Below are 15408 nucleotides of genomic sequence, written 5' to 3'. Positions count from 1 at the left end.
GTCTTCTTGACCACTTTAGAGAAGGAATCTAAATCTAGGGGGCAGCGTATCCTGGAGGCTTCCAGTTCTCATTTGTATATGTGGTTAAAATGCTGCTAATAGTTTCATATGCTTCTAGCAAATCATGTTTTCTGTGTTTAGCAGAGGCATACAGTGTCTGTTGTGTGCTCCAGGACAAAAATGAATCAGTGAAGGATCTTTGGGAAGCAGAAAAACTCAGCATGTCATTTTGAGACAGCCAATCCTAAATTATCTTTGGTTGTCATCAGAATTGTACCCAAGTCATCTCCCCAGCTCCTGGATCAGTGTTTTTCTGTCCTATTTTGGATATTTACAAAATTGTGACTTTAAGGGATTTGTGAAAGATGAGCAGAGATGTTGTCTCTTGGCTTAAATTATCTATATGGTGATGTGCTTCTCCTGGAAGGTTTTCAAGGGGTTGAAACAACAACTGCCCTGGAAGATTTATGTGGCTTGTTTTCAGAGGCTGTTCTGAGCTGGTTGTCTCAGGGTTGGGTTTTTCTTCCCCCTCCTCTCTTCTTTATTGTCCTAGATGTGTGCGAGAAGGAAAGCTTTCCTTGCGGTGTTCTTCAAGGTCTAAGCAGGGCAGTCTGAACTCATCCCTCACCCTTGGGAGTCAGTAAATGGAGTGAATGGCCAGTAAAAGAGATGACCAACTGGGGAACAGCTGATTTATGGCAGGATAGTAATTGCTTAGGCAAAAGCCGAGAGCGCTCGATAATTAAGCTGTCCTGGAACTGCAGGAAAGGCTGGAGGTCACTAGGGATGCTGCTTAACTTCCCTTTGCAGTGATGGAGCTGGTGTAAATATAATAGTAGAGCTTAAAAAGGGATGTGGGGAGGAGGACTGGGCATGACTCATAGCATCGTTTTAAATTTATCAAGTGTATTCTTAGGAATGTTGCTCATCCTCTCATAGAGGTGAATAAGTAGTAATGTATGTTTCTTAGTCTTAGCTAAGAGAAAAAGGACTCCAAAGTCATCTCCTGTGGTAAGTTAAATTCAAAGCTGAAAGTGTCCATATGCTAATAGAGCAGCAAGTAAAGTGTTAGCCAGAATTAAAGAAATAAAAATAATAAAATTATACACAAAGCTTGAGAAAAACACATGTAAAATAAAGCTAGAAGGTAATAAGGAGCAGTGCTCATCTTGCCGTTTTTCTTAAGCTTTCCTGTGGATAGTGCAAAGCCTGTTGCGTGGTCTTTTTATTCATACAAAGTTCCACTTTCTCTAGTAGAGCCAGCGGTCTGTGGTTTGTGCCTGCTTGTGGAAATCAAGCATTAGCTGTCGAAGGAGAGATTGGGCAGTAGAAATGTTACTCGCATGCCACTTCAATAGTCTGTATAGACTTTGTACTTGAAGATGGAGAGCCTGCAACCAAACTACAAAGGAGGTGAACTCAGGAGCAGGTGCTGGTGTGGAAATAAAATATAAATTCATGTAGGAGAGTTTCAGCGGTCTGTTATAAATGGTGAAACGAGATCCTTGTGTGGCTCTGCAGGTTCTAGTTGTGCAGTCATGCATTTAACTGGGAGAAGGCGATGTGTGATTTTTATTTATAGTGGTGCCCAGGAGGTTGGGTGGCCTTCAGTTTGTGATATCAGTGTTGGGGAATGTTGGTGTGTGGTACACCCAGGAGGAAGGAGCAGCGAGAGGGGAAATCTGAGAGAAGCTGGGCTGATGAGGTATGTACCTACTTAAATTAGTACACCGCCGCTGGAAAGAGGGATGTAAGGCTTCAAAAATAAGTGAGGTGTCCTGTTTGGATTAGAACACAGCCCTCCAAGAAGGAATTTTAAGGAGCTGAGAGTTTTCTGAATTCTTACATATGAGTGTCAAAATATTCCACAAAATGGGTTTTCAAAAAGATTTTAGATTTTGGTGGATTATGGTGAGAACCAAGAGGAAATGGGTCACAGGGATTTTTTTTCTGAAGTAGCACTATGGCGTTGACCCACATCTCCTCCCTCCCCTGCACCTCCGCTCTGGGAAGGCAAAATAAAATGAAGTTGTGTGTAATCTGTTACAGGTTTGATGCTTTCAGCTTTTCTCTGTAAGAACTCAATCTTTTTATAATATTTGATTCTAAAAGTGGGCAGAAGAATTATTACACTGTTTTGTGCCGCAGATCCTGCTGCGGAAAATAAGTGGACATGTAATAAGAGCCGTAAAACATAAACAGATCTGGAGATGTTTGTTTTATAATTGCCTGAAACAATAATTTAATTAAAAATAAGTCATATCTATTTAAGACAGGATCCATATTCTGAAGACACTTCAAGTTGAAGTTGTGGTGAATTGTTAGGCTGGTGATATTCCAGCCAGATTTCCTACACTGAGGAATTAGTGTTGGAGTTCTGCAATTCCATTAAGAATTTTTAGAAGTAACATGGTCATTCTGTCTTTGTTGCTTTTTTGATCTGTCTGGAGTTGCCAGGAAGGGTGTCTTAGAGGTGGTTTTGTCATGTGTGTTCAGCTGCTTTAGTAACTAGAAGAAAGGCACAAATTGATTTTTTGTGTGTGTGCGCTACAAATTGTGGTTTGTTAATGAATGCTGAATAGAATTGGTATTAATTTACAGTGGAATCTTGCCAGGGTGTAATATGATGGAAGCAGACTTTTAACACTGGAAAACAATTGCATGATTTTGCGTTTGATTTCATTATTTGATTTTATTATTTTATAATAAAGTCAGAGAACTTTATTTCTTGCTCTTTAAGAGCACCAGTCTGGTAGATGTCAGTAAACCCATGAGGAATTTCCAACTAATCTGAAGAAAACAGCAGTTATACAACTTAAGTTTTTAAATTAATGATAGTTCATCCCATATTTTCATCAGAGGACAAAGGAACTGCAAATAGTATCATTTTGTAGGCTAGAAATGAGGTAGCAGTACTTTGAGATAGAAAACCTGTATGAATTTAGGGGTTTTTTATGTAAAAATTGGTATACTGACAAATAAGAGAGAGCTTCTGAGTTTTGTCTTTTGCCCAGCAAGAAATATTTTTTAAAATATTAAATTATTGATTGTATGCTTATAATAGAGCATTATGTGTATCCTCCTTTCGTTTTTCATAAAGATTTTTTGAAATTTATGTACTTTAACGTTGGGTTGATTTTATTCAGGGATTCTTAATCAATTTGTATCTTGTTTCACAAACAAGTTTTCCTCGTTTCGTTTTCTTGACATCAGCAGAGAACTCAGCTTAAACCTGCTCAAACAGGAAACCAGCCACCAATATTTGCTTTTTTTAGGCACAAGGCTTTTCTGCCCTTCATAAACTGTTGCTATGAAGCTAAATTTGTGTCCTGGAAGTGCTGTATATTTTGTGAGGGACCACCTGGCCCAATTGAGGACAATACTGGTGAATGCCACATTTTAAAATTAATTTAAATGAAAATGTATTGCCACATTCTGGTTGCTTAGAGGTGTAATTTAGAGGATAGTTACCCTTAAGCTTGCCCGTAGCTACAGATGTGTTTATAGTGAGATGTTACTTTGGCGTAAAGTGATCCCAAGTAAATTACTGATTAATATTTGGTACTATTATGATATTATTTTAAGAGTGCTCAAGTGTTTGTTTTTGCTGTTAATTACCATTCGGTTAAAGAACTTGCCTTAGACCTGTGACATTTAAATTGGGAGGGGCACACTAATAAAATAGAGATTACCTTAGGAAATTTAGCTAGTTTATTGAAGAACAAACCTGTGCCTTTGAAGTTTTAAACCATCACTGCGTACCTTAAATATGGAGAGTCTTTTACTTTTTGGAGGTGGAAAGAACAAATCGGTCAAGCTCTTAATGTAAGGCTTGTACCCACTTAATGTCCTTGCAGCTGTATGGAAAATGTCTTGCATCTCAAACAAGTGCGTTAACTTTGTTAGATACAAAAATGAATATCAACTTGAGAATTCAATACTTTATTGGTTTGGGGTTTTGTATTGGTTTTTTTGTTTGGGGGTTTTTTTACGTTTTAGTTTTTATTTTTAGTATAAGCTAACATTTTTAATAGTCTGCCATCGCTGTGATATTTCAGTCTCTTCAACTTTTTGCAACTAGTGCTGAATCGAGTTTGTTAGATCTGGTCCCTGATGCTGGAATTAGCGGATCAGACTTGACTTGGCACCGGGAGGTTAGTTTGGTGTTGGGCACAAAGGAGGTTTGTTATTTTACAGATGGAATTAAATGACTTTAAACTGTTTACTAGAAATTCTTCTAGAATGATATCAGAATAATGATAATAGATTCTTTTAAAAATTGTTTCTCAAAGTGGTCGAAGCAAAACTTGGCTAGTATTCTAATTAGTCATATACAAGGACAGCTGCAAATACAAACATATACCTACATATTTGTATATCTGATCCCCTCAAATAAACATAGGCTTGTCTGTATATCTGATTACCCAAAATAAACACTTTAAAATGTACTTAAACCACAGTGAACATGATATATTGTTATCAATAGCTAGATACAGAGAGTTATCAGGTGTCTGTCTCATTGTGTGTATACAACTATATTTAGATTAAGTAACTTTAAGCAAGGAAATGGTAAACTATTTCAATAAATATTAAAAAGAAATTTCCATATCACATAGTGAAAGCTGGAAAATCTTAATGAAAAGTGTGAAGTGCTTATACCTTCTGTGTCTCATGTTAACACTAATAATTTTCAATACGCAGTATTTCTGAGTTTTGTAACTAAATATAAAGAAAACTGAAGTGTTTAGTTCCTCCTCTGGGAAAGATTGGTGTCAACGTGATTTTTATAATATTTAAATGTTGCTTTATTGCCGGTTTTAGATGAGTATGCAGATTTATCTTTAGTCTTACAAGGCTGGCTCTTCAGGTAAAATGACTGGCTCAAAAAAAATAAAAAGGAAGCAAAAAAGTGATGCAATAGCCTGCAGTAAGATAGAGCCATACAAGGTAAAGCAGGCAAAATGGGAATAGGTGTTCAGCAGTACAGAATTTTTTTTAAAGGGGGAAAAAAAAAAGGAAAAAGAAATACAACCACCACCAAAATAAAAAAAGAAAGCCTACCGTGCTCAAACTTGGTACCATGTGGATACTGAGGACTTCAGTTTTGGGCTAGCAAGTGTTCACATCTCTGTGGTACATTACAACTTCATTTTGACTGTTCAATACATGAGGATGCAAAGATGTCTGTTCTGAGACACTGTTAGACATGAAGTTCTTTTGTAGGAGAAAAGACAAATGTGAACAGTATTTCTAAAAGGCTTTTTGTTGAATTTGCCTAAGCAAAATATGAAAAATCATGTGGGACATGCTGACAAAGGTCCTTTCTTGACCATGAAAGGCAACGTCAAAGAAGGAAGTGGAAACTGAGCTTTATCTCAACTTTGTGCAAATCGCGGGGGACAACCTTGGATTATTCTTTAGTGATCTTGTTAAATCTTGTCTTAATGTTCATCTGCTCTTTACCTCATGTATCTTTGCACTTGGGGGTTAGATATCCTGAGGATGTGCTTCAAAGTAGTAAGAAAGACCTGTCTAAAAATTCAGTGGCAGTGGGCGAAACAGCTACGCTTCGCTTATTCTTCTCTAGAAACCTCTTTAAGTGACGGGCTGAAACTGCTGAAAATGTCATGGGGAGGCACAGAGCAGGCTTAAAATTAGTAACAAGGAACTTCGCTTAACTTCTATACTTTTTGTTCTGCAGTGTGATGTTCAGGGTCAGCAATGCCTTATGTGGATCGTCAGAATCGCATTTGTGGTTTCCTAGATATTGAAGAAAATGAGAATAGTGGGAAGTTTCTGCGGCGGTACTTCATTCTGGACACGCGAGAAGACAGTCTGGTGTGGTACATGGATAACCCGCAGGTGAGATGTTCTTGGCAATAGTTTTCTGGCTTCTATCAATTTTCTGCTTTTTTGGATTTGTTTTGAACAAATATACTTAAGAAAAATTTGGTTTAATATTAGCTTATGGACCTGGAAGCTAGGGGGGCAAAATTTAGTTACATAAATGAAATAATTGGAAATCAGTGTTTCTTCTTTGCTAATATGCATGGTATTTTAAAGAAAAAGCTACAGTTCATGTTTCTATTTAAAACATTGCCAATTGCACTTACTAGTAAAACATTAAAAACAACTTTAACATCAGTTAGTTGCCAACATATGGAATCTATGTATAGACAGGAGATTTAGGGATGAGATGGGAATTTTAATTTGATCCTACATACAAATTAGTCATTAGTTTTGAATCATGATGTGCTATATTTATTTTTTATCAAATGCCTTGAGCGTGCAGTGCAGGTTCCTGCAGGCACCAGGTAGTGCTGAATAATACAACCAGATGAGCTGAATCACATCCTAGTTTCCCTACATGGGCCTTTTAACTCACCTCTAATTTTATGTGGAAGTGTGTGGTTTTCCTTGCGTTGCATGGGTCAGTTAGCCGTGTTATATTACTTTACCTCAACAGAATCAGTCATTGAAAAGCGATTTCTAATGATGCTTGCAGTTTCAATACAGTGTGAGTAGCATCTGGACAAGGAAAGCCTGTATCCATCATGATGGACAGCATCTTTTATATAAAAACTACTTCTACAATGTGCATGCATCCATGTATTTTCTAGCATAGGTGTCACTGCATCTAGGTCAGCTGAAAGCTGTCCACCGGAAGAATATTCCTGTACCATTCTGCCAGGAAGACCAGAGTTAAAATGCAGAAGTTTTACTGTTCAAAGGAACCAACCAAAAAAAAAAAAAAGTAACTGATGTGCAGCTCAATGAATGTGACTTGTGACTGAAGCATTTAGCAGTTCTCAGTGAGGAGAAAAAAGAAAAAATTTCTGGAAATAAGAGACAGTTCAAACCCTTGGTGTCAACGAGTGATTCTATTTTTCAGTTTCTCCTGTGGTATAACCAGGGCATGTGGGCAAAAACTTGAAATGCTGTAGAAATTGCAATTCTTCTAGAAGTTTTAAGACTAATGATATTTGCAGTGCACACCTCTTAGAGTTTTTAGTTTAGACTTTTTTTAATGCTACCATTCATGCAGAAAGGAAAGGGTGCCTTGCAAGAGACAAGGTGAAGCTTCTCGATTTTCTTCCACTGCTTTAGTTTTGAAGAACAACAGAGTTTTTATAGATCCGCTGTGTAGAGACCGTTCTTAATCCTTGAAGTGATGAAACTTCATATAGGATGAGTCTGTGGTGTGTGCAGAACTTCCCTGAGCCCTTTGCTGATAAAATGCTGTTTGTATCTGTGAAAATCAGCTCAGCTCTTCAGAGAAAGTCTTTTTAAGTCCACCATTAACCACATGTTGTTATTATTCTACCATAAAGATTGTAAAACTGCTGTGTGCTGGGATCAAAATCATTCTGATCAAGTAAAACTTAAATTTCTTTATTTGGGCAGAATGCAAAGACTTTTTAAATTAAATTTCAGTGTTACCAGGCTATAGTAAACCTAACCTACTTCTTTCCTTTGAAGTATAAATGGAGTATAAACCAATTATTTGTCTGTGCCTCTGACTCTGGGTAGCATTAGGCTCCTTGTTGTGATGTGTAACATCAAGGGCCATTTTGAAAGTAAAAATTGTGATGGAGAAAAGTATGTGGGAAACAATGCTTTATTTAAAGGAATAAAATTAGGAAGACTTTCAGCAGAAACAGTTAATAAAAAAGTTAACCGTGTTTTGTGGTGCTCAGTTCTTTAAATGTTGTATTTCTAGGCTACTGGCTGCTTGTGAATAGTAATGTAAATGTTAAGACTAATGTTTTAAGCAAGGATGTCAAAAAAACCAGCTCCTTTTTGGATTGTAATGATACTTAGGCTTACCTGCAACTTTAGGATGTATCACGGTCTTTCCCTGTAATAACTTTAATATTAAATAAGGCTATGATTTTTCAATCCATTTTGGAAAATACATGAGATGGCCTTTGAAGTATCTGACATAACAGCCGAATGTCACTTGTCCCTTCCGCCTGCCCTGGTCAAAATGCACAAGACGCTAACATCTGTTAAGGAAAAAGTACTCTTTCCGGATTTCCTGGATGCAGACCTGCAAGAATCCTTTTTCCTTTAGTAAAATACATAAACCCCTGAAACAATCACTATTTGTATTGTTTCTAGCAGTCTTTCTGTTTTTAGGTGGTTAACAGATGTGTGTATAGTAAACAAGTAGTTTAGATCCTGTTTCGAGCCTACATTGTGTATTGTCTATAAAAACATGTAGGATTTTCTTTTTGTTTGTGGAGTTCAATTATTTGCTTTTTAGGTGTAAACATTTTCTCTTTGTAACATGCAATTTGTTTCAGAATCTTCCCTCTGGATCTCCCCCTGTTGGAGTTATTAAACTTACCTATATTTCAAAGGTAAGACAATATATAAGACGCTCGATGCTAAATTTTGGTGATAACTGCCAAGAAGACCTCAACTTTAGACAGTTTTAAATGCCTTTTATGTAGCATTTTGCAAAATGCTTTTCGCTTGTGTGCTACTCCTGAATTTTAGAGAAGTGTTTACAAACACTTCAGTAGTATCAGATTAAAATAAGAACAGACTAATTACAGTGTTGTCTAGGTTCGATTTGTGATTTCAAATGGCAGCTCTTTGTACCGCATAGAATTAATGATTCTGAACTGTATATTTCGCTGCTTTTTGAGTATTTGAATTCCAGTTAGTCTTGAAGAATAGACAGGTCCTTTATGAAGTGGAAGATAAGTCTTTGAATGTGATAGTTCTCAGGTAGCAATGATCTTCAGAAGACAGAACAGCAAGAGAATGAAGGAAGTACTTAGTTCATGAGACTGTATACACTTGCTTCCAAACATGTCTGAAAGAAAACTCTGAATAAGGAAACCTCCATGGTTAAATTTATAGCAGATACGACATTAACACATAAGTGGAGAAAAAATAATGTACCTTCTCTTTCTGCTCATTTCTCATCCTTCTTTTGCTTTTCTTGTTGTCATACGGCATCTTCCCACCTTCCTTAGTTTGGGTTTGGTTTGTTCGCGTGGGGTTTTTTGGTTTGTTTAGTTGGTTGGTTTGTTTGGTGGTGTGGGGTTTTTTATTATTATTATTATTTTTAATTCCTGTAAAAGGTACCATTGATGCCAGTTATATAAATGTCTGGGGAGACTCGCTTGTGTCTCTCCTGGTTTCCTTCTGTACTTACTTTGGCCTCAACCTCACAGTTGTTATCTTAAAATTCTGAAATCTGGTATCTCCCTTTTAAAGAGAGCAGGGGGGGCAGCTGTGCCTTCGCACCTTCCAAGGCAGCTCAAGTGTGTCTTCTGTGGGGAGGCTCTACTTATTTTTCCATAGTTCTAGTTATGTAGTAGTTGTTTTTTGTTTCTGGGGAAAAAAAAAGTTTTGATGTGAGACACTGCTTTGCCTTCTCCCCCATCCTGGCTAGAAATGCTCCCTAATGTAAAAATGGCAATGTCTCTCAAATCGGGCACCCCTGCCCTCCTCCTCCAACTCTGCGATGTTTTAGAGACTCCTAATGAAAAGTGGCTCTTGTGCTTTTTGTACAAACGAACCAAAATGCGACTGATGTCCTTGACAGTATGAAATGTCCATAAACTTTTAGTTCAGTTGAGATATGTGACTTTAAAATTAAAGTAGAAGCGTTATGTTTTCAGATTTCAACATTCATCTGGTAATGAATCCTTAAACTTAAGGAATAGGAGCATATGGCTTAAGCTGTGTTCTTACCATAGGCTGCATGTCTTGAACTGAATTTTATATAGTATTTTTTGTTATATCTATATATGTTTATGCCTAACAAGCTTGCTATGCTGCTAATCTTCAAATTTAGCTGCTTCAAAGAGGGGGAAAATGTGATATCTGATGTATCTTATATATACACAATGATATTTATAATCTTAATTTCCCTACTAGGTTAGTGATGCAACTAAGCTGAGGCCAAAGGCAGAATTCTGTTTCGGTGAGTTCTTGCATGCCCGCACGTGCATCAAATACATTCTTCAGAAATTTGAAACAAAGATAATGTTCTGCAATTCTGTTACTAGATACAGCTGGTAGTGTATTTTTTTAATAGCTTACATTCACTCTTTCTTCTTTAGTACAAGGGAAATGTTGGCTTCTGCATAAGGTGTTTTTGTGGCTTTTCATGTTGCAGCTTCATGAGGAGTAGGCAAGAGCTGTTCTTCAGATGTTTGAAATTTTTGGGCCATTAATAAGCTAATCAAAAACGATGGCTGTTTTCAGAAACACGGCATGCCTGTTAGCTATGAAGACAAGTAATTTAACTATTTAAATCTGTGTTACTGATAAAAGAGTTAGTTTAATTGGTCTAAAAATACTGTCGGGCAATGTTCTTGTGCTAAACTTCAGCCTCTGTTGCTGCACTGAAGAAAAATAATTTGCTTGGGAAACCTTCTAGGTTTATTGATACCTAAACTTGTTTGAACTTGAGTAGAGCTTTTAGATTTTTCTTACAAGTAATTTTTCCAGAATTTACCAAAATTCCAGATTTTTTTTTGACGAGCAATTGGCATTTACAAAAGTATGTGTAGAAACTGGACTCGTCCTCTGCTCTGTTTGAGTAACCATTCTTTATGGCTGCATTCACGCAACAATTTTAGCTCAGATGAAGCTACTGAAAACGCCTGAAGGTTTGATGACAATTATTAAGGTGTCCTTTGCCATGTGCAGTGTTGAACAGGCTGATAAATCACCTCTGAGTGAAGCCTCAGGGATTCCAGAGCGGTTCGTCCTGTGTCATTTCAGTGCCATCTACTGATTCCTCTGCACACGCACGTGTGGAGCGGTTTGTCTTCAGCAGTTGTAAAGTCGCTCTTGTTAGTGGGTTGGCTCTAAAAAGTCGTACTGATCCAAGATGCTGGCTGAAAGCTTTTAATATTTCTGATTTATTAAAGTGGTTTTGATACATTAGAGGAAAAATTGGTATTTATTGTCTTTTTATTTAAATACCAGGAGTTATTGTTTCAGTCAATTCATTTTACAGTTCTGTATTTTGAATTTACATTTGCATCTAATAATGTTTGCTTCAAACCATCCACTTTGGGGAGAAAGGTGATAGAAGAGTTAAAAGTATCTGGTTTTGACATGTGTTTGCTGTTAGTGATGATCTGAAGAAGTGTTGTGTTACAGATAGAGCAGGGGTGTCAAACTCATTTTACTGTATACATGTAACTACTCCTACATTTATATAGTCCTAAAATTACATTTGGCCCTTTGAAGGCAACTGTGAGGCTGATGTGGCCCCTGGTGAAAATGAGTTTGACACCCCTGATATAGAGTAATGAAATCTGTTCAGACTTGAGCTGCAATCTTCAGAATTCTGGAAAGTTTTTAGTCACTGTTCACCTTTAAAACTAACTTCAAGATAGGTTCTTAGAGTTTGTGAGATACCTGGCCATGGTATTTTTACTGTTACGCAGAAATAAGTTTTTCCTTTTTGGATAATGGTATGCTAGGTGTTGCTAGGTAGATATATAAACTTAGTAAAAATATACTTTCTCTGCCAAGTCACTAAAGCAAAATAGTTTTATATTCTATTATAAAGTGTTTCATCCTGAGCATGATGTCCTCAGTAATTAATACTGGTTTTTCAAAAATAGAAAAAAGTTGGTGATCATAGTCATGTTAATGAGTTTGTTGCAAAGGATAACAAATACTGGTCAGAGTATTAAAAGCAGAAATTGTAGAAGTCCCCAAGTATAAAACTTTGTTGCTTGAGGAAACCGAGAAAAGGGAAGTGGGGCTGTAGAAAACTGACAAAATTCAAGGCTTTATTTCTATGTGATAAAAATCATTTAACAAATTCTGTACGAAACAGAAAAAGAGGGGTTTTTTTAGAATAAAGCAATCTTGTCAAGTGGATGCGTGTATCTTAAGATGACATATTAAAAAGAAGGGCAGCAGAGAACTTAAATACTTCAACTGGATTTTCCACCTGAAATCAAATCCTTTTATGGTGCTAGTACGTTTGCTCTTAAATTTCAGTGTTGTTAACTTTTTGTAATCATTTTTAACAGTTATGAATGCAGGGATGAGAAAATACTTTCTACAAGCCAATGATCAGCAGGACCTAGTCGAATGGGTAAATGTTCTGAACAAAGCTACCAAAATCACAGTAAGTGGTTTAGTTGATGTTTAGCAATTCTTTTAAACGGTGACTCTCTCAAGGTGCTTAAATGTAACCTTTGCCTCCAGTTTTTATGCCAGAATAGTGTTTTTATATCTACAAGCAAGTCTTGGATTGACTTTCCAAGTCTTGGAGAAACTCTACAGAACTCGCCCTAAACTTGAGTTCATTTTACTTCTTGCTTTGGAAATTGGACAAAAATGTGATAATATCTTTCATTACAGCATGTGATGGTTTCTAATATTTTATAATTAACCATACACATTTAATATTAATTGAAATATCCAGAAGACACTTGCAAGCAATGAAAACTTACACATACATCTGAGAGTATCACTAAAATGATGAGCAAACATATACCATGTTCCCAAGGCGCTCTCCTGATTTTCAAGTAACATCCATTCAAAGAAATATTAATGCATTGTTCTGGTAAGTGTTAAATTACTTTTCTGGTTTGTACCAGGACAGCTTGTTATCACATGATAGAAAACCTCATGTATTACCTCAATCTTTTCAGGAGGCAGAAGTTCTGGTTTTGTTTTCTCTCTGGTTTTGGGGAAGCGATAACATGAACTGTTTTGAGAACATACCCTTACAAGAGAAGGGGCTTTGAGCATGGGTGCGCACATTCCTATTTGTTGTCAGTAAATTTCTCATTTTTAGGTCATATAAGGATGCTTCCATTAGTTGTTTGCATTATTTTAATGTAAGCCTTTCCTTGGAATTATAAAAACATTACTACTAACAAAAAATGAAGAGAAGAAAAAAAAAAACCCACATGAAGACTTCTCACTCGGGTTTTTCATAAGGAGGATGCACCACAACCAGGCTTGAATTGTTTTCAGTTCAAGAAATAGAGCGAAAGAATTAATTGCATCCAATCAGAATTTAGTTCGAAAGCAGTTTACCATGTGTTTAACTTGCATTCTAAATAGTTGGTGAAATCATTAGTATTTTTATCTTTGAAGAAACAAGCCTTTGAGCTGCCAATCTGTTCAGAAGTTATTTAGTATGGCCAGTGACGTAATCAAATTGTTAAGATCACTCAATTATTTTCGTATGAGCATTACTTGCTATAGATTGTAATCCTCCAAAATTCATTACGAGTGCTGATAATTTCACAATAACTATGAACCTCTGCAGTCTAGCAGATTGTGCACCGATTTATGAGTACTGTTTGAAATGGCATTTGTATGAGAAGGTACTCTCAGGTCTGTTTGTACTTCTTTGCAAGATTTTTTTTTTTTTTAAATAAGCAGTGCTGGGCAGTGGAACTAGAATCACAGTAGACTATAAAGTATCTCTTTTTTGGTCTAAATTGGTTCAGTTTCACGTTTTGAATGTGTCAGCCTTGCACGGTAATGCACTGTGTAAAGAAGATTTTTCTGTCCTTTCTTTCTGAAGGAATTTGGATGTCCTGTGTAAATATCCAGCCAATTGCTGGATAGAGTATTTTGGCGAGAGACTCTTGATCTCTTCTTGTTGAAGGCACTTCAAATTTACTGTATTAATATTAGTGGTGACAGGAGATTATAAAAGAAAATGTCTTAGGTAGCCAATTGGTGCATTTCTTAGGCTACAGATTTTTACTTGCACAAACTCAGAAATTTGAGTGAACATTTTACACCACAACACTTACTGGGGAAACTAAATTGCTGTGGTGTCTCGATTGTTTTAGTTCCACATTTGAGAAAATTATCTAGTAGTTAATGATGGTCCAAAAGAGGCTCATTTTGGACTGGATTTAGCAATATTTGTACGATTAATGGAGACAGTACACGCAATCTTCATGCCAAGTATTGGAACGTGAGTGCAAATATCACACTGGTCAGGTCTTACTGGACTGGCTCTGCAGGCACTGGGGCGTCTCCAGTCTAAAGCGCTTATTATTATACTAAAGCTGAAAGGAAGTGAAAAATAATGAACCAGTTTTCCCACAAATTAGCAGTGCTCTTTGAAGATCAAGTATAGCACTTGACGGCAAAGCTGGGAGTTGATTTTTAGATTGAGTCACCTGGTGAAATGTCTTTATTGGCACCAGTTTTCTTCTGAGAACTGAAGCGTAGCCATTGCAAAAAATTGTCATGTAAGCTCTTTCTGGCTTTTTACAATTAGAAAACATTTGTTCGATCCTGCTGAAGAGAAATGAAAAATGCTTGAATAATGATTAGGGCTTTTTTTAGGTCTTCATGAAACTTTTTACGTGAATTATCATATTCCACTTTCAGGTACCAAAGCAGTCTGATCCCTTGTGTCAAATGGATAATGCAAATCGTCAAGCTGAAAGCCCAGGTGGAAAGAAGCAAGTGTCTTACAGAACAGAAATTGTTGGCGGTGTTCCTATCATTACACCTACCCAGGTAATACCCTGAAAACAAGTGTGGTATCGTTTGATAGAGGAAGCTTTGTTGTTTGACAGGTGGGAATAAGTTAGGTATCGCGATATAACTGTCAGCTTCTCACCTTCCTCAAAGAACTTATATTTTGATGTGTACCTTATATTGATACTGGTGGGTTTTTTGTTTTGACTCTTTTGTTCCCTTTATATAAGATTATAAAGACTTTTACAAGACCATAAGGAATTACTTGAGTATTGATTTTTAATTTTTTTTAATCACAGATATCAGGTTTTTTAACCACAGATATCAGTTACTATGCTGAAAACATATTTCTGTGTGTGAAATTAATTGTTGGCATTAAAAAGACAGAACTTTGGCATTGTTAACTGTCAGGAAAAGTGGGTAAAAAAGGAGATGATTAAGTCAGCTGATTAATATATACACTATGTTATTAGAGGTAGTGAGGATGAGAGCAGAGCGAAATATTGCAGAAGAGCCTTGTGAAATGGTGTGTGTGAAAAAATAAGCAATTGAAATTCTGTGGAAGTAAACATGACGTAAGGGATTCTGCGAAAAACAGTCTTAGTTTTAATAGAAAATACTAGATTGTGGAATAATCATTTCTGCGTGGGTGAAAGGGAGGAGTTACAGCTGCACTAAGAAAATACCATCTTGCTGTTCAGTGATAGTGCAGGAAAAAAACCCACAAATATTAAGTTTTATTAGAAGAAGGAGGAACAAACCAGAAAACATCTTTGTTGCTGAGTAAATCCTGCCTTTGACCAGACCTTGATTACAGTGTCCAGTTTTGTTCTCATCTTAAAAACTAGAAAGGTTCAGAGAAAGATTTCAGGGATGATTGGCCCATGTGGAATGATCTCCACATGAGGAGCAGCTGAGTAGGCTGGTGGTACCCTGGGTGTGAAAGAAATAACTAAA

General features: G+C 36.6%; 1 protein-coding gene across 6 annotated transcripts in view; it reads left to right on the top strand.

Annotated features, from left to right (window-relative positions):
• Window positions 1-15408, top strand: part of PLEKHA1 (pleckstrin homology domain containing A1) — a 37225-nt gene that overhangs the window by 8963 nt on the left and 12854 nt on the right. For all 6 annotated transcript variants that reach the window (XM_065639345.1, XM_065639342.1, XM_065639344.1 and 3 more), the window contains exons 2-6: window positions 5702-5862; window positions 8307-8363; window positions 9898-9943; window positions 12021-12118; window positions 14359-14490. In XM_065639345.1, the coding sequence (XP_065495417.1) occupies window positions 5722-5862; window positions 8307-8363; window positions 9898-9943; window positions 12021-12118; window positions 14359-14490 (474 nt within the window). In that variant the 5' untranslated portion in view covers window positions 5702-5721. The remainder of the gene's footprint in view (window positions 1-5701; window positions 5863-8306; window positions 8364-9897; window positions 9944-12020; window positions 12119-14358; window positions 14491-15408) is intronic.

Source organism: Caloenas nicobarica, chromosome 7 (assembly GCF_036013445.1).
Source record: "Caloenas nicobarica isolate bCalNic1 chromosome 7, bCalNic1.hap1, whole genome shotgun sequence".
Classification (NCBI taxonomy): domain Eukaryota; kingdom Metazoa; phylum Chordata; class Aves; order Columbiformes; family Columbidae; genus Caloenas; species Caloenas nicobarica.
The sequence above is the reverse complement of the archived record's forward strand: the minus strand, read 5'-3'. Positions and strand labels throughout refer to the sequence as shown.